Source organism: Melospiza georgiana, chromosome 6 (assembly GCF_028018845.1).
Source record: "Melospiza georgiana isolate bMelGeo1 chromosome 6, bMelGeo1.pri, whole genome shotgun sequence".
NCBI lineage: Eukaryota > Metazoa > Chordata > Aves > Passeriformes > Passerellidae > Melospiza > Melospiza georgiana.
In genome coordinates this window covers 21340803-21359437 of record NC_080435.1, presented here as the reverse complement: position 1 = coordinate 21359437, position 18635 = coordinate 21340803, and the positions used below count along the sequence as shown (strand labels likewise).

At 62.3% G+C, this 18635-nt stretch overlaps 3 protein-coding genes across 3 annotated transcripts; 2 read left to right on the top strand and 1 right to left on the bottom strand.

The window, feature by feature from the left end:
- Nucleotides 1–886: 886 nt before the first annotated feature.
- On the top strand, nucleotides 887–2256 carry CNTF (ciliary neurotrophic factor). Its single transcript, XM_058027255.1, has 2 exons — nucleotides 887–1025; nucleotides 1273–2256. The coding sequence occupies exons 1-2, from the start codon at nucleotides 912–914 to the stop codon at nucleotides 1759–1761; spliced, it is 603 nt and encodes a 200-aa protein (XP_057883238.1). The 5' UTR covers nucleotides 887–911; the 3' UTR covers nucleotides 1762–2256.
- Nucleotides 2257–6242: 3986 nt separating this feature from the next.
- Nucleotides 6243–14702, top strand: DTX4 (deltex E3 ubiquitin ligase 4). Its single transcript, XM_058026986.1, has 9 exons — nucleotides 6243–6453; nucleotides 8758–9484; nucleotides 10306–10367; nucleotides 10500–10661; nucleotides 10769–10830; nucleotides 11030–11182; nucleotides 11853–12014; nucleotides 12291–12380; nucleotides 12629–14702. Exons 1-9 carry the CDS (start codon nucleotides 6243–6245, stop codon nucleotides 12860–12862), a joined length of 1863 nt encoding a protein of 620 aa, XP_057882969.1. The 3' UTR covers nucleotides 12863–14702.
- On the bottom strand, nucleotides 14697–17338 carry MPEG1 (macrophage expressed 1). The gene has a single exon (XM_058026985.1). The coding sequence runs from the start codon at nucleotides 17013–17015 to the stop codon at nucleotides 14856–14858; it is 2160 nt and encodes a 719-aa protein (XP_057882968.1). The 5' UTR covers nucleotides 17016–17338; the 3' UTR covers nucleotides 14697–14855.
- Nucleotides 17339–18635: the final 1297 nt, after the last annotated feature.

Genomic DNA, 18635 nt, shown 5'->3' with positions numbered 1-18635 from the left:
CTGGGGCTGGGGGCTGCCGTGGCCAGGGGCTCCCCAAGCTCAGCAGCTTCTGCAGTAGCCACGGGGTGGCAAGGGGGCTGCTGGGCATATGGGGACACCCCAGCCCTGGGACCCCCAGCCAGGCACACTGTGATATTCATGGGAAGCTGCTTTTCAACTCCTGGGGTTTTTCTCACTTTGATCTGGGTAATGCATAACCAAAATAAACATACTGAGGAAATACCAACCCAACCCGAAGGGCTGTTTTTGTCTTGGTGTGTGCAGCTCACCTGTGGCGTGGCTGGTGTTGTTCTGGGCTGGTTGGGATGTCTTTCCTTATCTGCAGCCCCTCTTTAGGGCAGGACTCCTGGGGAAAGGGGGGTTAAAAGCATCTGGCACGGATCCTTCTGCCAGGGTTGGGGTTGCAGTTTAGCTTGGGGCTGCTGCGGGATCTCCAGCCTGGGGACTGCCCTCCAGCATTGCTTGGTCCTGCTCAGGCTCCAGCCGGCTGCCAGGCTGAGGTGTTGAGCAATGTCCAGGCTTTGCTCACCTCTTCCCGGCAGTGGTTTCCCGCGCTCTGGAATGAGCCGAGGGCTTAGCGTGCTGCTAATCTCGCTGTGTGCCTGGGAGGGAGGAGTGGGTCAGCCGGGGCTGGGAGCCTGTTGCTGCTGCGCCAGACAGTTCTGGGCAAGGCACTCGGAGTAGCGATGCGTGGGGGAATTAGGGAAATAATCTGTCGCTGTTGATCCCAGAGGCGGGAATTTGCAGCGTGGTGCCAGGCCCCAGGCACGGAAGAGGGGGAGAACCAGGCCAGCGGACGTGTGAGCGGAGCTCCCGGCTGGAATGCACCAGCTCAGCAAGGGATTGTCCTCGGCGGGCCGGGCGGCTGCTGCCGTGCCCGGAGCCTGGTGGCCGTGACAGCTGCCCGGAGCATGGCGGCCGCAGAGAGCCCCTCCGCTGCCCTCCGGCGCCGCGACCTCTGCAGCCGCGGCATCCGCCTGGCCGGCAAGATGCGCGCGGATGTCGTCGACCTCCTGGACGCCTACGTGAGTTTGCCCTGCTCCTTCTGGCTGCTCTGGGGCTGGGAGCACTGCTGGGATCTGGGAGCTGTGCTGGGGTGCGAGGACTGACCCACGGCAGGGATGGGGCACGGAGTCCTGCCGGATCCCGGCCTGCTCACACCTGGGCAGGACTAAAGCAACTTGCGCTGCCCCGACACCCGCAGGGCTCGAGGCTGGGGATCCCCCCACGTCTGTCCTGCCTCTCTGATCCCCGGCGGGTCTCACCCTGCAGGTGGAGCAGCAGGGCTTGGACGCCTCGGCCAGTGCGGCGGCAGTGGAGGGGGTGCCGCTGGCGGCGGTGGAGCGCTGGGACGAGCAGACGGGCACGCAGCGGCTGCTGGAGAACCTGGCGGCCTACCGGGCCTTCCGCACCCTGCTGGCCCAGATGCTGGAGGAGCAGCGGGAGCAGCTGGGCGAGGCCGGCGCGGGCCTGGGCCGGGCGCTGGCGGCTGTCCTGCTCCAGGTCTCGGCCTTCGCCTACCACCTCGAGGAGCTGCTGCGGCTGGAGAGCCGTGGGGTCCCCGGCGAGGAGGGGGATGAGGAGGAGGAGGACGGGCCGCCGCCCCCGCCGCGCCTCAGCCTCTTCGAGCAGAAGCTGCGGGGCCTGGGTGTGCTACGGGAGCTGGCCCAGTGGGCTGTGAGGTCCGTGCGGGACCTGCGGCAGCTCGCCAAGCCCAGCCCGGCCACCGGCGCAGCCCCCGGCCTGGCCGAGAGCCCCTGAGGGCAAGCACGGGGTGGGGGGGCTTGGGTGCCCCTGTGGCTCCTCGCCCACCCTCTCAGAGGGCAGCTGAGAGCGAAGGAGGGGACGTGGAGGGGAGGGACCGTGCCATTAATCCCCATGCTTTTAATGCTGCTCCCTGTGGGGAAACTGAGGCACAGGCTGCAGTCTAGCCTGGAGGGAGCAGGGATCCTCAGGGGTCCTTGGGTGGGCTCTTCCTGCTGGGCACTTGAATTACCCTCAGGAAGCAGCTTTGCTGCTCACCCCAGGGCCTAGAGGCATGAGAAGCAGCACTGCCCTTCTCTTTGGAATTTGCACACTGCTATGGCATGCGGATGCTGCCTTGGGGCTCTTGTGGATGCAGGGCAGGAGCCAAGGGACAGAAAAGCATCACTGGCTGAAAGGAGTCTCGGGACCTGCCCCCAGCTACAAGGCACAAGGCTTGGCCTCTTGCACGTGGACTCTCCTTCTGCCTAGCTTGGTTGGCTGCTCATTGAATTTCTGCTCTAACTGCTTGGGGCTTTTTGGGGAGGGGGGGGAGCAATCAGGAGGGGGAATTCTTAATTGCTTGGACATGATAATGGAGAGGATCTTTTAACTGAAGGGAGATCTTTTAGCTGTGATTCAGAAGCCTTGTCTCTGCAAGGGGGTTAGTGCCTGCAGGGCTTATTTTAGGACTGGGAATGGCATGGGAGAACCTAAGAGCCCCAACCCCATCGTTCATCCTGTGGAGGGCTGGGAGGCCACGGTTCTCCTGCCGACTGGATGTGATGGCTGCCGTGTGAATAAAAGGGCTGGGAGATCTACCAGGGTGATGTACTTCTTGGGGGAGGTGGGGCAGCTCACCAGGGAGGCTGGGCTGCCCAGTTCCCACTCCAGGGAAGGGTCCATCCCTGTGGGGTGAGAGGTTTGGGGGTATGTGACCCACTGGGAGGTCATGGGGGAGACGAAGGAGCTGGGGATGAAGGAGATGGTGGGAGGATGAGGAGGAGATGGTGGGTCACTGGGGTTGTGCCCTGTCCTGGTGTGGCCCTGCCTTCTTCCCTGGCCTGTGAGAGGACAGGCAGCATGGGGGGAGCCCGGGGCCACAGAGCAGGGAGGAGGCTGGGGACGTGCCCGGCTGGCCCTGCACAAAGCGGCTTTGTGGTGGCAGGCTGGGACAGCGCCGGGCACAGCGCCTGCCCCAGCACCAGCAGCGCCTGCATGGGCACGGGGCCTCTGCGAGACAAAGAGCAGCCCCAGGCTGAGCCCCCAGTGCCATCCTGCCCACCCCACCGACCCCACAGGGCTGCAGGGTTGGGGCAAGGGTGGTTTGATGGGGTCTTTTGATGATTTTTTTATCAGTGGTGCCTGAGAGGAAGAACCTGCACCTTCTTCATTGCCACTTGCTGCCTGCCCTCAACTGCCTGCAGCTCAGACTGGATTATTTCAATCTTTATGCTTCCCTGCACTGGGGAATAACAATTTATGGCCATTATTTTTTTCAGGATTAGTCAAAGCAAGTCTCTTTCCTGACAAGTGTTTTTCTTGCCTGCTGCTGTGTGCTTGAAGCCCATGCTCTTCTGCTCTTGCACCCTCCAGCTCAGCAGTGGCCGGGTGCTCACACCCTCCTCACCTTCCCAGGGGTGGCCAAGGACATCTGCAGCGTGTCCTTGAACCTCACCACCCAGCCAGGTGGGAACAGACCTCTTTTCTCCGGCAGCACAGGCCGGGTACGAGGTGACCTTCAGATCCCAGGGAGCTGGCCAAGGCTGCAACCCGATCCTCCCACCTCAGCTGCTGGCAGAGAGCTCAGCTCGGGGCTGCACTTGCACTCCAGGCCGAAAGCAGCAATGGAGACCCAAGGTGGACGGTGGTGTTGCCACAGGGATTTCCCTGGGCTTTTGCAACCTTCCTTACTCCTTCCCTGTTACCTTGCCAGCTGGGTGCACCTGCATTTGTGGAGCAGCCACCACGCTCAGGAATGGCCACCCTACCCAGAAACAATGGGGAAAAGCAATCCATTAATCCAAACCTCCAGGCTTTGGCTGGGTTAGAGGCTCCAGCTCTGGGCCTTTCCCTGCCAGCCAGCCCCCGCCGTGCCGTGCAGAGGCGGTGACGTCTGAGCTGGCTGGGGTTTAATGCTATTTTTCAGCTGCAGCCCTGAGGGAATCACCAGTGAAGTGATTTGGCGAGGACAAGGGCGCCCGACAGCTGAGCTCCCGTGGTGCCAGGAGGCCCTTGGATTTGCTCTGCCATGGATTGAAGTGAAGTTGATCCCAGTGGCTGAAGGCAAATGAAGCTGTTCATTTTGGAATCAGAAATTAGGAGTTTTAGGGGAGGACAGTTGTACCCGTGTGGTTGATTCTGCTGAGGACCCCTGCAATGGCCTCCTTCAAACTGAGAACCCACCACAACCATCCAGCTTTGTGCTTTGGGAAGAGAGAAGGGATTTGTAGTGCTGGTGGGAACAGGGAACTGGGAGTAGGGGGAAGGAGGGAGGGAGGGGTGCACTCCCAAATTGCAGCAGGGATGCAGCCACCAAAAGCAACCCATGGACGTGTTTAATTTCAAACTAATAAATGGTTTTAGGGCTTAATGTGTGGCTGGGCACACTTTGTGGGGTTGGAAAGGCTTTGAGCTGGCTGAGGCTGCTCCCTGACCTCAGGCCTTGGTGCTGGGTGAGAATGGATTTGCTCCTTGCCCAGAGGCCAGTGGGATTCTGCTGTGCTGGTCCCGCTGCTTCACCCACGGGCCCACACCAGTGTTGCAGTGCTGGCTTCTGACTTCTTGATCCTGAGCTGGAGCAGAGGTGGGTGGATATTCACCAACACTTTCCTTTTTTAATAGCAGGAAGGCTTTTCCTCCTGTCTGAGTCAGTGGAAAGGATTTCCCCGGGTTTCCCCCGTCGTAGCCTTGGCTGCACTTGTCTGCCTCAAAGGAGCAGGTGAAAACCCAGAGGAGTGGCTCTCTGTGGCTGTGCTGCTTTCCTGGGAAGGGCCAGGAGACCTCCCTTCTTGCAGGAAAATGTGCCTGAAGCGTAGCCCCATGTGTGTATCCAAGTGTGAGCTGGAAAAAGGAGAACTTTTGTGGTTCACCTCATCCTCTCTCACCGCAGCGCCCGCCAGCTGGCATCACCGCAGTCAGTCCCCACCTGTTCCCTCTTTTCCTTCCCTTCGTTTTTTCCTCTCTTTTGGATCTTGTCTAATGGTTTCTCACCACAAGCGCCTCTGGCAGGCACTCAGCAGGATGGGCAGTGCCTGGGAAACAGGTTTGTCCAGAGAGGAGCTCCACCATCTGCCCGGGGATGAGCTGCCTGCAGGCTGAGGTGGACCATGGACTGGGGGATTTCCTGCGCTGCCAAACCTGGGGCACAGGGGCAATTTGTACATTTCTCCCGAACCAGGAAAGTCCGGGTGTTTCATATACAAGGAAATCAGTGTTAGGTGTGTCTGAGCACAGGAGCACAAAAGGGATGAGACCAGTCTGTCACCAATATCCTGCCATTCAGGGCTGTCCTGGGAAGCTGTTTATGGGGCTCTGTGGGAGAACAAGCTCAGGAATGTTTTTCTGGCCTGCTGGGAAGGGCCAGCACTGGCTGCTCCAGTCTGAGGGTTGCACAGGGTTGTGCACGTCACAGCAGGGGCAGCCAGGCAGCTGGGAGAGCTGGGGTGCAGGAGATGGGGTTACAGCCCACGTGCCCTCAGACATGAGGCAATTTTGGGCTTTGAAACAATTTTTGTGTGTCATGGGTCATGGGCAAGAGCAGCCCAGGGGGCCACTTCCTGAAGAAGCTCTTGGGCCACATTTCTATGACACAGCACATGGAGCAGTTTCCCTGTGACCCACCAGCACCCTGAGTCTCTCACTGGCAGGCAGCGACTGGGGGGTCCCCACAAGGATGTGACACCAGGGGCTCCCCGGGCTGCACACCTGGTTAGGGGTACGGGGGGACTGCAGGGTGGGGGTATGAGGACATTGGGAGGGTTCCCAGGGGAGCAGGGTGGGGGTATGGGGAGAGTGGAGACATGGGATGCAGGACAGGGATATGCGGACAGTGCGGACACGGGGTGCAGGACAGGGATACCGGGACAGTGCGGACACGGGGTGCAGGACAGGGATACCGGGACAGTGGGGAAGCGGGATGCAGCACAGGGATACCGGGACAGTGGGAGGTGCCGGGGTGCGGGATGGGGGTACCGGGACAGACGCGGGATGGGTCCCTCGCCCCCCGCGGGTCGCTCGGTGCCACCGGGGCGGGGCGCGCTGACGTGGCGCGGTGCCGCCCCCGGCCCGGGGCGCTCGGTGCGGGCGGGGCCGGGCGGAGCGGGCCGGGAGCGGCGCCGCGGGTGCGCGCAGGGGAGAGCGAGGGGCGGCCCGGCCGTGCGCGGCTCCGGCCCCGGGCGGGGGCGGGCAGAGCCCTGCGCCGCGCCGAGCATGCGAGAGCCGCCGGGGCGGGCGGCAGCGGCGCAGCCAGCCGGGGCCGCGGCCGGGGCGGCGGAGCCATGCTGCTGGCCTCGGCCGTGGTGGTGTGGGAATGGCTGAACGAGCACGGGCGCTGGCGGCCCTACAGCCCGGCCGTCAGCCACCACATCGAGGCGGTGGCCCGCGCCGGGCCGCGGGCGGGCGGCAGCGTGGTGCTGGGCCAGGCCGACAGCCGCCTGGCGCCCTACATCATCGACCTGCAGTCCATGCACCAGTTCCGCCAGGACACCGGTGAGTCGGCCCCGCGGCCCGGCCCCGCGCGGCGGCACGGCCGGCCCGGCGGGCGGGAGGGGGGTCCCGGTGTCCCCGCTCCGGAGCCGTGCGGGGCTGCACCGAGCGGCGCTGCCGGGCCCCGCCGTGCCCGATCCCGCCGCGATGCCAGCTCGCCCGTGTCCTCACACCCGATCCGCAGGTCCTCGCCCTGCCCTCGCTGCCCGTCCTGCTCGCGCGTCCCTGGTCCCCCCCGGGGTCGTGCTGCCCGCCCTGCTCGCTGCTGCAGGGCCCTGTTGCACCCACCCCATCCTTCTCCCTTCAGGAGAGCTCGTCTCCTGCACACCCTTCCAGGGCCGTGCCCGGCTCCCTCTGTGCTAGATCTGAGCCGCCATCGACCTAGAGCTGGATGGCACTTGGGTGACAGATCCTGCATCCCGGGGGGATGGCAGCCCCAGGGCAGGGACACAAGCAGGTGCAGGGATGCTCGGGGAGGGCACGGGCAGGTGGGTGGGTCCCAGCTGTCTGTCTCCCACCTCCTGGGCTTGTCTGGGATGTGGGGCACAAGCACCCACGGCAGGGCGTTAGAATGGGGGGTTGTGATCCCCAACACCCCCGTGATGGCCAGCGTGCTTTGTCCCTGGGGTGCAGCAGAGCGCCAGACACCCTCCTTTGTCCCTCTTTCCCCAGCAGCCCTGGGGGCTGGCGGCGACCCTCCCCTGCCCGTGGGTGTAGGGACAAGGGACCTCTGCGAGCAGGGTGGCTGGGGGCCAGCTTCTGAGGGCTATTGTTGCCCAGGGTGGAGGACTGAAAGGGAGATTGTTCTGTCTCTCCCTGGGTTGCTGGGGATGTTGGTATTTTGGGTCATTAAACAGCTCTGATTTGGGGGGGTCGCGACCCTGGCAGGCCCTGAATAGCTATTGTTCCCTTTCTTCCCCTGTTGAATGGGAGGCCGGCTGGCGGCGAGGGGCTGGGGGAACACACAGCATTCCCACACTGCTGCCTGGGGACCGCCAGATGCCGCATGCCGCCGCCAGATTAGGATAAATCACTGCCCCGCTCCTCTCGGCTTTTCTGCCCCGGGTGCCCCTTGGCAGGACAGGCCGGGTGGCTTGGCTTGGCTGGGGTGTAGCTGCACCCCGTGTCCCTTTGGCAGGGTGCTGATAAACACCTTTTCCTTCTTATCCCACTCGTGTCCCTGCGGGACCTGCGGTGGCGGCTGTTCTCCGCTGAGAGGTGGGGGTGAGAAGGGACTGAAATTCTTGGAGGCTTTGCAGGACACGTGGTGAAAAGCCGAAGCAGCAGACTTGTTATTGCTTCTCTTTGAGTGCTTTCTTGTTCCTCACGCTGGGCTGAGCCATGGGGATCTGCAGAGGGACCTGAAGGCAGTAGTGCTTGTCCCACCTGTTACCAGACACCTCTGGGCATCAGTGACACGCTCAGGATGGGACCCCAGTACCATGCACACCCAGCCCTGCCCTGCTGTGAGACATCCCAAAGAGGAAGCCTTTCTCCTCATTGTAGGAGTTCCCAAAATTTGTGTCCATGCTTCGAATGCATCCTTGTTGATTGGGAGTGGTGGGAAAGGAAACGCTTAGCCAAAATAAGCATGCAAGGCACAAAGCCTTGGTGCTTTGTGCTCTCGTCCCACTCCTGATGTTTGCTGATGGGGCAGCGGGAGTTGGGCACAGGGCCCCACTCAAACTCCTTAGCTTGGTCTCACAGGGATTTTCCCTGTGAGGAAAATCAGTTGCCACAGTTGGGGTTTTCACTGGGGCCGGTTTGGCAGCTGCAGATGGTGGGGCTGGCACGAGCCCCGCTCCCCTGCGTGCGTGAGGACCTGTGTGTGTCACTGCTTGGGGCTCGGAGCTGCCCCTCTAATCTTTTATTCACCTGTTCCAGCCCAGAGCTGGGAGGGAGACAGGCACTGCCGGGCTCGGGTGCCCTAATGCCTGGTTTCATCAGGCTCCCATGGGAGGTCCCCAGGAGCAGGCTGGAGCAGCCAAGCTTGTGGTTCTGTGTTTCCCCATCAGAGCTGAGTGGCTCCGTGCTTGGCCTGTGGGCCAGTGGGAGTGAAATCTGCCCTTCCCTTCAGCCCAGTTGCACTAGGGTGCACCCCCAGGCTGTGGGGTGTACGAGCTCCCTGCCCTCTGGGGAAACTGAGGCACACGGGTCTCCTGGCAGGGTGGGGACAGCAGCAGAGCCGGAAAGCCGTGCTGTCCCCGCGTGGAATGGCACCGGCGGGGCAGGTCGGGGTGGTTTCGCTGCCTGCCCACGAGTGGCTGCTGGCGCCAGGGTCTGATGGCATCTGTCGCCCTCCCTCAGGCACCATCCGGCCCGTCCGGCGCAGCTACTACGACCCGTCCTCGGCGCCGGGCAAGGGCGTCGTCTGGGAGTGGGAGAACGACAGCGGCACGTGGACGCCCTACGACATGGACGTGGGCATCACCATCCAGCGTGCCTATGAGAAGCAGCACCCCTGGGTGGACCTGAGCGCCATCGGCTTCTGCTACGTCATCGACTTCGCCACCATGGGCCAGATCAACCGGCAGACCCAGCGCAAGCGCCGCGTCCGCCGCCGCCTCGACATGGTCTACCCGCTGGTGTCGGGCACGCTGCCCAAGTCGCAGTCGTGGCCGGCCAGCCCCGGGGCGGCGGCGGCCCCGCCGGTGCCCGCCTGCACGTGTCCCCAGTGCCTGCTGGTCATGAGCGTCAAAGCCGCCGCCGCCGCCGGCCCCGGCGCCTCCACGCTGCAGCCCCGCAAGGCCGCCCCCGCCAAGCCGCCGCCCGCCCCCAAGCCCGCGGTGCCCGCGGCGGGGCCCAAGCCCCCGGACGGCGTGGCCGCGGTGCGCGGCTCGCTGAAGCCGCTGGCGGCGCAGGGGGGCCGGCGGCAGGCGGCCAGCACGCCCGCCCTGAGCTCGGCCGGCGCCTCGGGCAGCCCCCCCGGCAGCGCGGGCGGCGGCAAAGGCTCCCGGGCCAGCCTGGGCACCCTGAACCGCAGCCACCTGCAGCGCCTCGCCATCGCCCAGTCCCGCGTGCTCATCGCCTCCGGGTGAGTCCCGCGGGGTGCCGGGCTGCAGAAAGGGACGGCACAGACTTTTCCCCCTCCCCAGGGCAGGCTGCAGCCCTCACTGCAGGGGTCTGTCACCGCTGAGCGTGGTGGGGACCCTCGGTGGTGCCCAGCCTCCCGTGGAGGGTAGTGGGTTCTGCTGGGCCCCTCGCCTTCCCCACAGGTGCCTGGGGACCAGAGCAGGGATGGGTTGGCTCCTGCATCTCAATGAACAGGCTGAGGCTGCTCTTTCTCTTGGAGTCAGGGGGTGGGTGGGGGACTGCGAAAGGCCCAAAGAAAAGCCATTCAGGCCCCATGAGAAGGGGTCCCTCCAGACCCCCACCCTCCAAAGACATTTTTTTGTGATGGGGTGGACATTTAATGGGCCTATTTCTCCCCTTTGTCTGGCTCTGCCGTCAGCCTTCTGTCACAGCCTGGCCCCTTTCCTTTCCCTCTCCATTCTCCCCCTTCCCTCTGCTCCTGACCTGCCGGGAAACTTTCCCATGGAAGAGAGCCCCAAGGGGAGGGGGAAAGAGCTGTGGCAGTGACGTGGCTGTAGGAGAAAAGAGGAAAAGAAACAACAGACTGGCCCGGGGAGCTGTGACAAAAAGGGGCCATGAATGGAGATGCAGTCAGGGTTTCTAAAGCGCCAGAGAAAAGGCGGTGGTGGGGCAGGGAGGGGCACGTTGCCCTGTCGGGGGGATTCTCTTTTTCCAGCCAGGGCCTGTGCAGTTGCTCAGGCAACTGTTGTGTGGCCCCTGGGCCCTGTGGGGACGTGGGTGCCTCCTGCCTGTCCTGATGTGGTCTGTGCTGGCTTCCCTCAGGGTCCCCACTGTCCCTGTGAAGAACCTCACTGGCTCCAGCCCCGTCAACCCAGCACTGGCAGGTGAGGATGGGACCACAGCAGGTGCTGCTTCCCCCAGGGTGGGAGGACAAACAGCCGCCGTGGAGCAGGTTTTGGGGAGCCTCTGGGTTTCAGGGTGTTTTCCTCAGTGCCATTCGCTCCCTCCTTGCGCAGGGATCACGGGGATCCTCATGAGCGCGGCCGGGCTGCCCGTGTGCCTGACCCGGCCCCCCAAGCTGGTGCTGCACCCCCCGCCCGTCAGCAAGAGCGAGATCCAGTCCATCCCCGGCATCTCCCACTCCTGCCGCAAGACCACCAAGAAACAGGCCAAGAAGGGTGAGAGAGATGTCCCTCCTCCCCTTCTTGGTTCCCCTGTGCCCCCATCCCTTCTGCTGCCCCTGGCAGTGGGTTTCTCCCATCCTTTGACCCTCGCTGTCCCACAGGTAAAACCCCCGAGGAGGTGCTGAAGAAATACCTGCAGAAGGTGCGGCATCCGCCCGATGAGGTGCGAGCAGCAGGGCTGTGCCAGGGGCTTTGCCCTGGGATGAGGGGCTAGGGATACACACAGTGCCACACTGTATGGCTCTGCCCTGTCCCCGGAGGGGGCTGTGTGCTGCGTGCACGGCCCCTGCAGGGTGACCTGGGTGACAGCAGGGCAGCCATCAGCGCCCATCCCTCTGATCCCTGTCCTCCCCCTGGCACAGGACTGCACCATCTGCATGGAGCGCCTCTCTGCCCCCTCTGGCTACAAGGGGCCCCAGCCGGCCATCAAACCTGACCTCGTGGGGAAGCTGGTCAAGTGCAGCCACGTCTTCCACCTCCACTGCCTGGTGGCCATGTACAACAACGGCAACAAGGTGAGAGCCTGCAGCCCCGGGGACCCCAGCTCAGCCACCTCTGCTGAGCTCCACGAGCTCTCCGTGGGACAGAGCTCCAGCCTGGCTGCCCTGCAGGACTCCTGAGCTCCCACCCTGACTCAGAGTTTAATTTTTATCAGCAGCAAGCACTTGGGGACTGCTAAATCAGAACTCAGGGTTGTGTGGGTGTGTTTCCCCCCACTATGCCCAGATTTTTGTGCTTGTTTTCCTTGCCAAGGTGGACTTTGATCCCTGCATGTTTGAGCAGAGCTACCTGGAATTTGGTGCCAGGCAGTGCTTCTCCAGCCACGGGAGAGTTTTTGCAAATACCCCTCGTGCTTGACATTCCCTGGAAAATGCCTTGTTTGGAGATTTTCAATATTTTTTATATTTCCCTCTTTGAAAAAACAAAGCAAAACAAAGCACCAATTCAGAGCTAGGGAAAGCAATGAGGACTGAAAAACTGAGGGGGAAGAGAAATGCAGACCTCAGGTTTTTGGCTGAAGTTGGATAGTGTATTCTCCCAGCCCTACCCCAGGTTCTTGAGAGTTTTTGAAATTATGTTTTTCTCAATTAAAACAATGTTCAGTGCTGCTCAGGGACTCAGTGCCTGGCGTGGCTCAGTGCTGGAGATTCTGGTTTCAGCATGTCCCCCTTTTTCCACTCTCAGGATGGGAGTCTGCAGTGTCCCACCTGCAAAACCATCTATGGGGTGAAGACAGGGACGCAGCCTCCCGGGAAGATGGAATATCACATCATCCCCCACGCGCTGCCCGGCCACGCCGACTGCAAAACCATCCGCATCATCTACAACATCCCCCCGGGGGTGCAGGTGGGTCTGGGGGGGCCACCTGGGGGGGCTGGCAGCCCCTGTCACAGCTGTGTCACGCCCAGGTCCCGCTGCAGCTCGTGCCTTGGCTCAGGAGCTGCTTGTCCGTAAGGGTGTTGTGGGAGGTCTGGGGTGTACCTGCATGAAAGTGCTGTCCCTGTCTGCTTGGTGGCAGAGGAATGGTGGCCATCAGTGCCCACCAAGGCTTGGGGAGTTGCCCTGTGCCCAGAGATTGCTTTTGAGCTCCAGAAGGGTTTTCTTTTCCCCTCCACATCGCAGGGACCAGAGCATCCAAACCCTGGGAAGAGCTTCACGGCCCGTGGCTTTCCCCGGCACTGCTACCTGCCAGACAGCGAGAAGGGCAGGAAGGTGAGGCGTGCCCGGGTGGGAAAAGCAAACATGGCTTAAGCAGGGGAATGTGGGTGGAGGCTTAGCCCACAGCCCATCCAGCAGGCTCTGCAGGAGCCCCGTGACCTTCCCCTGCAGGCTCGGCAGCCCAGTCCCTCTGTTCTGGCTGGGGCAGGAGGCTGTGCTGGGGTGCTCCAGGAGGCCTTGCCTGTGGGTTGCCCATGTGGCCGTGTCTGCTTTGCTGCCTGCCCCATTCCTGGCCTCCACAGGTACTGAAGTTGCTGCTGGTGGCCTGGGACCGGCGCCTGATCTTCGCCATCGGGACCTCCAGCACCACGGGCGAGTCGGACACGGTGATCTGGAACGAGATCCACCACAAGACAGAGTTCGGCTCCAACCTCACCGGCCACGGCTACCCCGACATCAACTACCTGGACAATGTCCTGGCCGAGCTGGCAGCCCAGGGCATCACTGAGGAGAGCCTAGCACAGGAGAAGGACTGAGACTGTGGCGAGGAGGCAAGGAAAGGGTTGCCTGTGCCGGCACCCACCAGGATAAAGCTGCTGGAGATACCTGCCTGGGGGCTTTTCAGGGCACACCTGGAGCCCCCTGCTCCCAGTGGCAGCCACGCAGTGCCCCAGGCTGGCTGGGAATGTGGGAGAAGGTCCTTTTGGCCGTCCCCTTCACTCCTGCAGGGCGGGAACATCCCCATACACAGCTGTGAGGCTTCAGGCTGGCTTGGCCGCCCCTCTGGATGGTGTTCTGTCCTTGCTGTCACTGTGCTGAGGGCCTGGGGAGTGCCAGGCTCCCCTCTCTCTCCTCATCTGTGCCAGTCCCAGCCTGACCCAACACCCCTGCCACCCACCTGGGGCTGGCACCTGGCTTGGGGAGCTGGGGCCACAAGAGTCCCCCTTGCTCTGCCTCGTCCCTCTGACGTTTGTCTGTCCGTTCGTTCTGTCCGGTACCTCCCCACTGGTCTCCTGTGTCTGTGGAGGCTGGGGGGCCTGGGCTGCCTCAGCTGCCCCCAGCCCTGCCCCCTGCTCCTCTTGGCTGTGTCTGAGCTGTGCCCTGCAGGGTCCCCGTGTCCCTCTGCATGCCAGGGAGGGGCTGGTGGGTGGTAGGAAGTGTGTGTGGGAGGGGACAGTGACATGCCACCCCCCGCAGTGGGTTCCTTGAACTGTTCGTATGGGGGCGTCCCCACGTTGGAATTTCTATATACCTCGTGTTTTGGGGTTTTGTCGTATATATGTACATATAGGGGGGCATCTGGGGAGGCAGCCTGGGAGAACGTGGTGCTGCAGCCGAGCTGGGGCTGGGCACAGTGGTGCTTGGGGTTGGGACAGGGGCTGTGGGGCCCCCCACCCCGACAGGGCTCTGCTCCATGGGAGGGCTGTCACTTGTGGGTCCCCATGGGGCCAGGTGCAGGTGGGGTAAGAAGTGTCCCCCTTCCTGCCCTTGGGGAGGTCTGCAGGGGAAGGTGCTTGCTGAGGGGTTGGCGTGGGCTGGGCCAGGAGGGTGGTGTGGGTAGGAGTGTGGGTGATGGGGGAAGTGTGTTTCAAGGCTCCGGGGGTCCCTGTCAGCCCCCTGGGTGACTGGGCCTTGGAGAGCCCAGGTGGAAGGTGTCCCTGCCCAGGGCAGGGCTTAGGAATGGGAGTCTGTGGGGTCCCTTTCATCCCAAACCAGGGTTCACGGGGCCTCTCAGAGCCACCTGTGCCGGGTGCTGGGGGGTCCCTGGCCCCCTGTGCTGGTGGGAGGGGCCCCATCCTGCTGTGCATCGTTCTGTTGTCGTTTCTGTTTTCCTCTCCGTGGCCTGGAGGGTCCGTCACCCCCGCGGCCACCCCAGGAGGGGCTGGGGGTCAATAAAGCGGATGGCAGGGGACTCTGGCGGTCCCTGCACGGCCTGGCCTCTCTGTTGTCTTCTGTCAGTCATCTGTGTGGCCAGGCGAGCCAGGGGCGCTGTGGGCAGGGCCAGGCACCCCGAGTCCCCCTGATTTCCCTTTGCACCCATCTGTGCCCAGCCGCCCTCAGCGTGGGTTGTTATCTTCTACCTCAAGGGAGAAACCCTCTTTCCCCAGGCACACGCCCCTGTTTGGGTGGCTCTCAGCCGTGTGATTTCTCCTCCACTGCATGCCCTGGGTTTTCCCCAGTGCAGACAAAGCCTGTCTGGAGCTATGCAAAACCCTCTGGGCGACAGGGGGGAGGGTCCCCCACCTCCGCGATGCCAGCCCGATGGCTCTTACTGTGAGTAAGTCTTTCCACAACGTGACTTTTTTTCCTTTTTTTAATGCTCTGTTGACTACACAATGAGTTGCTGGCTGAAATAAAACTGCTCCGTGCCTCTCTGCATGCGTGTGTATATCTATCCCGATAGATATACATGGAGATAGGGGTTGCAGCTTGCAGCATGCAGGATTTGGGAGACAGCCCTCCCCGGGGCCCCTCTGCGCCTGCCTTTTCCTGTGGGTTTGGGGATTTGGGCCCCAGGGGAGGGGGCACTCAGGGCACCGTCCCCTCCATCTCCTCCTGCTGGTACCCCTCGCCCACACTCAGCACCGTGCTGTGCTCGGGGCTGCCGGGGGCCAGGCTGTGCCCCGTGCCCAGCTCGCGGTACCCCCTGGCCCTGTAGCGCCGGTGGCCGTACCAGGCTGTCCCCAGGCCGGTGGCCAGCCCGGCCAGCACGGCCACGGTGACTCCGGCCACCTCTCCCCCTGACAGCCCCCGGGCCCCGACCATGTCGGCCGCGTGCCGCGCCTCCTCGGGCCGTGCCAGCCGCCACACGTGGCTCTGGCCGTCCCTCACCCAGGCGCTGTCCCCGTCCCGCACCAGCAGCGTGTCCACGGCCGGCAGGTTGGCGGGGGGCCGGCTGAAGGGGGGCAGGCGGGCGGGCGGCAGCGAGCCCCCGGTGAGGAGCCCGGCCTGGACGCAGAACTGCACCTGGCAGCTGTCGCTGATGAGTGCCAGGTGCTGGCTGAAGCCCGGGGGACAGCCCTTGGCGTGGGTGTCCTCAGCCGTGCCCCGGGGCTGCCCGGCCAGGGGGTTCCCGGCCTGGCAGCTGAAGAAGCCCCCAAAGGGCACCGCGTACGCGGCCCCCGCCTCGTAATCCTGGCTCACGCACACACTGAGCTCGCCGAAGAGCTTCAGTGGGAAGAACCCCGAGGGACAGGACAGGGCTCCGGTGATGGGGTTGGCGCCGTGGGTGCTGAACAGCCCCCCAAAGAGGTACCCCGAGTTCGGAGGCACCTGCCCGCTCGCGGCGCACCAGTAGGCACTGAACTGCACCCGGGAGAGCCAGAAGACATCCTGGCACTCGCGGTGGCAGAAGATGCCCAGGGTGCACTTGTTGTGGCACTCCAGGTGGCTGTGACCCTCCTCCCGCTCCTGCACGCCCAGCAGCACCGGGGTGTAGGTGGCGGGGCAGGAGAAGGCCCCCGTGAGGGGGTTCCTCTGCTCCAGCGCCCGGCACAGCGCGCCGGTGTCGGGACCGCCCAGGCCCACGCACTCCTGGAAGACTCCCCCGAAGGTGAAGTTGGCCATGGTGCCCTTGCAGGAGCCGTCGTCGGTGTTGGCGTGGAAGTTGAAGTTGGGCGAGGAGGGGTCGGTGCAGCCCGGGGCGGTGTTGAAGGTGTAGTAGCGGCGGATGGCGAGCTCCACGCGCCGGGCCAGCCTCCGCACCGTGGGCGCCGGCAGCTCCGGCAACGTGCTCGGCTTGATGAAAAAGTACAGGGGCAGCCCCGAGCGGTCCAGGGCAACCAGCTGGTTTTGAATCCTCTCCTGCCAGGTCTTCAGGGTGATGCCCGGGTAAAAGGGGGCCCCACCGATGCTCTCCACCCTGGAGTTGGTGCGGTTGTCCAGGTACTGCTTGGTGAAGCCCGAGCTGACGTCCAGGGATTCCTTGGTTCCCACATTGATGATGCTGTGGAAGGCCACGCCGGCCGAGGCAGTGACAGAGCTCCGTGTGGCCCAGCTGTCCTTCAGGAAGGTAGCTTTGATCTGGTCCTCCTGCACCAGGGTGGCTCCTGCATCCACGGAGGTGATGGTGTGGGTGCCGTAGTTGAGCACCAGCACCTCGGCCAAGAAATCGGCCATCTGGGTCTGGTTGTTCTCCAGGTGGCTGGCGATGGTCAGCAGCTGCTTCTTGAAGGCCCTGTCCAGGGCCGCCTCGGGGTCGATCTTGGCCGTGTAAACCAGGTTCCTGACCTGCACCCGGGTGGTGACAGCCTTGTCTCTCACCTGGTGGGTCTTGGTGCGGTGGAAGTCGCTGGAGAATTTGCCGTTGATGGAGGAGAAGAGGGACAGCTCCAGGTTGATGGAGGCAGAGGTGATGCTCTGGTAATCCTTCCAGGATTCGATGATTTCGGAGTTGGTGTCCAGGTTGCTCTGCTTGCGGGGGATGGTGAAGATCTCGTCTGGGATGAGGTAAGATCCATCTTCTGTGGTCTTGCACTGTGAGTAGCCCAGGTTGATGACTCTGCCCATATCCAAATTCCTGAGGTTATCCCAGCCGCCCCCCGGCAGAACTTCCAGACGTGTGAGGTTTAAGGTCTTTCTGCACACCCCAAACCCCGAAGAGGACGAGAGTTCCTGGGGCTGCTCAGCCCCTGTCACCCACGCCAGCAGTGCCCAGGTGAGCGAGGCCCCCCCGAGCCCCCAGCCCATGGCCGAGCCGCTCTGGGCACTCACCAGTCGGAGCAGAGGGACCGGAGCTGGGAAAACGAGCTGGCTGAGGGAATTGACAAAAGGGAAAGGAGAAGTGAGAACTGAGGCATGTGAGAAATGACAGAGGGGAAACTGAGACCAGGGGGTGGGGAGCAGGAAGGTGTCTGTCCCTCCCTCTGCCCCACCAGGGACTCTCTGCAGCCTCCTCTGCCCCACTCCCGTCCTTCCCCCAGGGTCTGCAGTGTCACCAGCCGGGGACAGCACCTCCTGCTCGGGAATGCTGAGCCAGAGGTGCTGAGGGCTCGGATCCAGCTCTGCCCAGCTGCTGCCTGGCTGGGCAGCAGATTCAGCAGCACAGGGCAGGTGGTGCAAGTTTTGGGGAATAAACAGTAAAGTTTCTGCTGTGGAAACGGTGACTCTTTCCATACAGACAGATTCACTTCCCTTGGTTTTGCTCCTGAGTTCCTCTTTGCAGGACACTTCTGCATGATGGAGGCACAGGGCCTGTAAGTGCCTGTGTTTTTTGGGCAGGATAATGCCAGGACTGGGGGGTGAAGAGATAACAGGAATGCCATTGTGTTGGGGAAGATCAAACAGGAAAGCTTTATTAATATGATTGCCTGGCAAAAGATTTTGAGAATATAGAAACTTTAGTGAGATTGAAATGAAAGCAAGCTTTGAGGTACCTTAGTTACTAAACAACTGGAAAACAATGGTATGGCCAGCTGAAGCTAATCCCCTTTTGATGAAACAATACCCTCTGCTTGCAGACAGCTCCAAGGGTCAGAGCAGACCCTGCAGCTTGGCAGAAGGGGCCCAAAGGGGAGTTTTTAGGGTTTAAAAGAGTAGTTTTTAGGGTTTTAAATGTAACACAGTATGGTAATGTATTGATTCTTATAGGCTGGATGTAAATGCTATAGGATTTGTATATTGTACTAGATTGGTTAGTGAGAATTAGAATATTCAACACAGAAGAAGATTTATTGTATTGTAACAGGCACCTCGCTCTCTGTCTCTCTCATCCTCTCTCCCCCTCTCTTCTCTCGGGCCTGCTCCGAGCTGTGGCTGGCAGCTCCCAGCAGGGCCCTGCACTTGGCCCTTTGCAATAAACCCCAAATTCCACGCCCTGGCTGCAGAGATCTCTCATGTCCGTCCATCCTGACTGTCTGTCCTACCCCCCCTGACGCTCCTCCAGGGATGTTCTTGCTGTCTCCAGCCCCTGGAGTAGCTGGAGAACCCTTGTGCAGGGATTCTCATCTGCACGAGGATGTGCAGCCTGTGTGGGCACCTCACCTAAACCCTGCCCACGGTGCCATGGAGGCAGGGGAATGTCACAGCTTCCCCCCAACACTCTGAGGTGCTGCTCTGGGTTAACCAATTCCTGCCTGGCTTCCAGTGGTGAGGTTCCCATCAGTCCCATGGATTCTCTCCTGGGCAGGGCAGCTGGCAGAGGGCCCTGCTAGCAGTGTGACACCAAAAACCCCACAGCCCAGGGTGACCGGGGGTTTTGGGGATGGAGAGTTTAATGGCATCAGCTGGCAGCTGTGCCACTCAATTGATGCAAAAGGAAACCCAAGACTTCTCTAGAGGGACTGGTTTTCCTGGGTATGTGTAAACAGA

Bases quoted from the DNA above. Each gene is read 5' to 3' on its own strand.
- CNTF (XM_058027255.1), top strand. From the start codon at position 912: ATGGCGGCCGCAGAGAGCCCCTCCGCTGCCCTCCGGCGCCGCGACCTC. The intron at 1,026-1,272 runs GTGAGTTTGCCC...CTCACCCTGCAG, and splicing joins TCGACCTCCTGGACGCCTAC to GTGGAGCAGCAGGGCTTGGA.
- DTX4 (XM_058026986.1), top strand. From the start codon at position 6,243: ATGCTGCTGGCCTCGGCCGTGGTGGTGTGGGAATGGCTGAACGAGCAC. The intron at 9,485-10,305 runs GTGAGTCCCGCG...GGCTTCCCTCAG, and splicing joins CGCGTGCTCATCGCCTCCGG to GGTCCCCACTGTCCCTGTGA. The intron at 10,662-10,768 runs GTGAGAGAGATG...GCTGTCCCACAG, and splicing joins CAAGAAACAGGCCAAGAAGG to GTAAAACCCCCGAGGAGGTG.
- MPEG1 (XM_058026985.1), bottom strand. From the start codon at position 17,015: ATGGGCTGGGGGCTCGGGGGGGCCTCGCTCACCTGGGCACTGCTGGCG.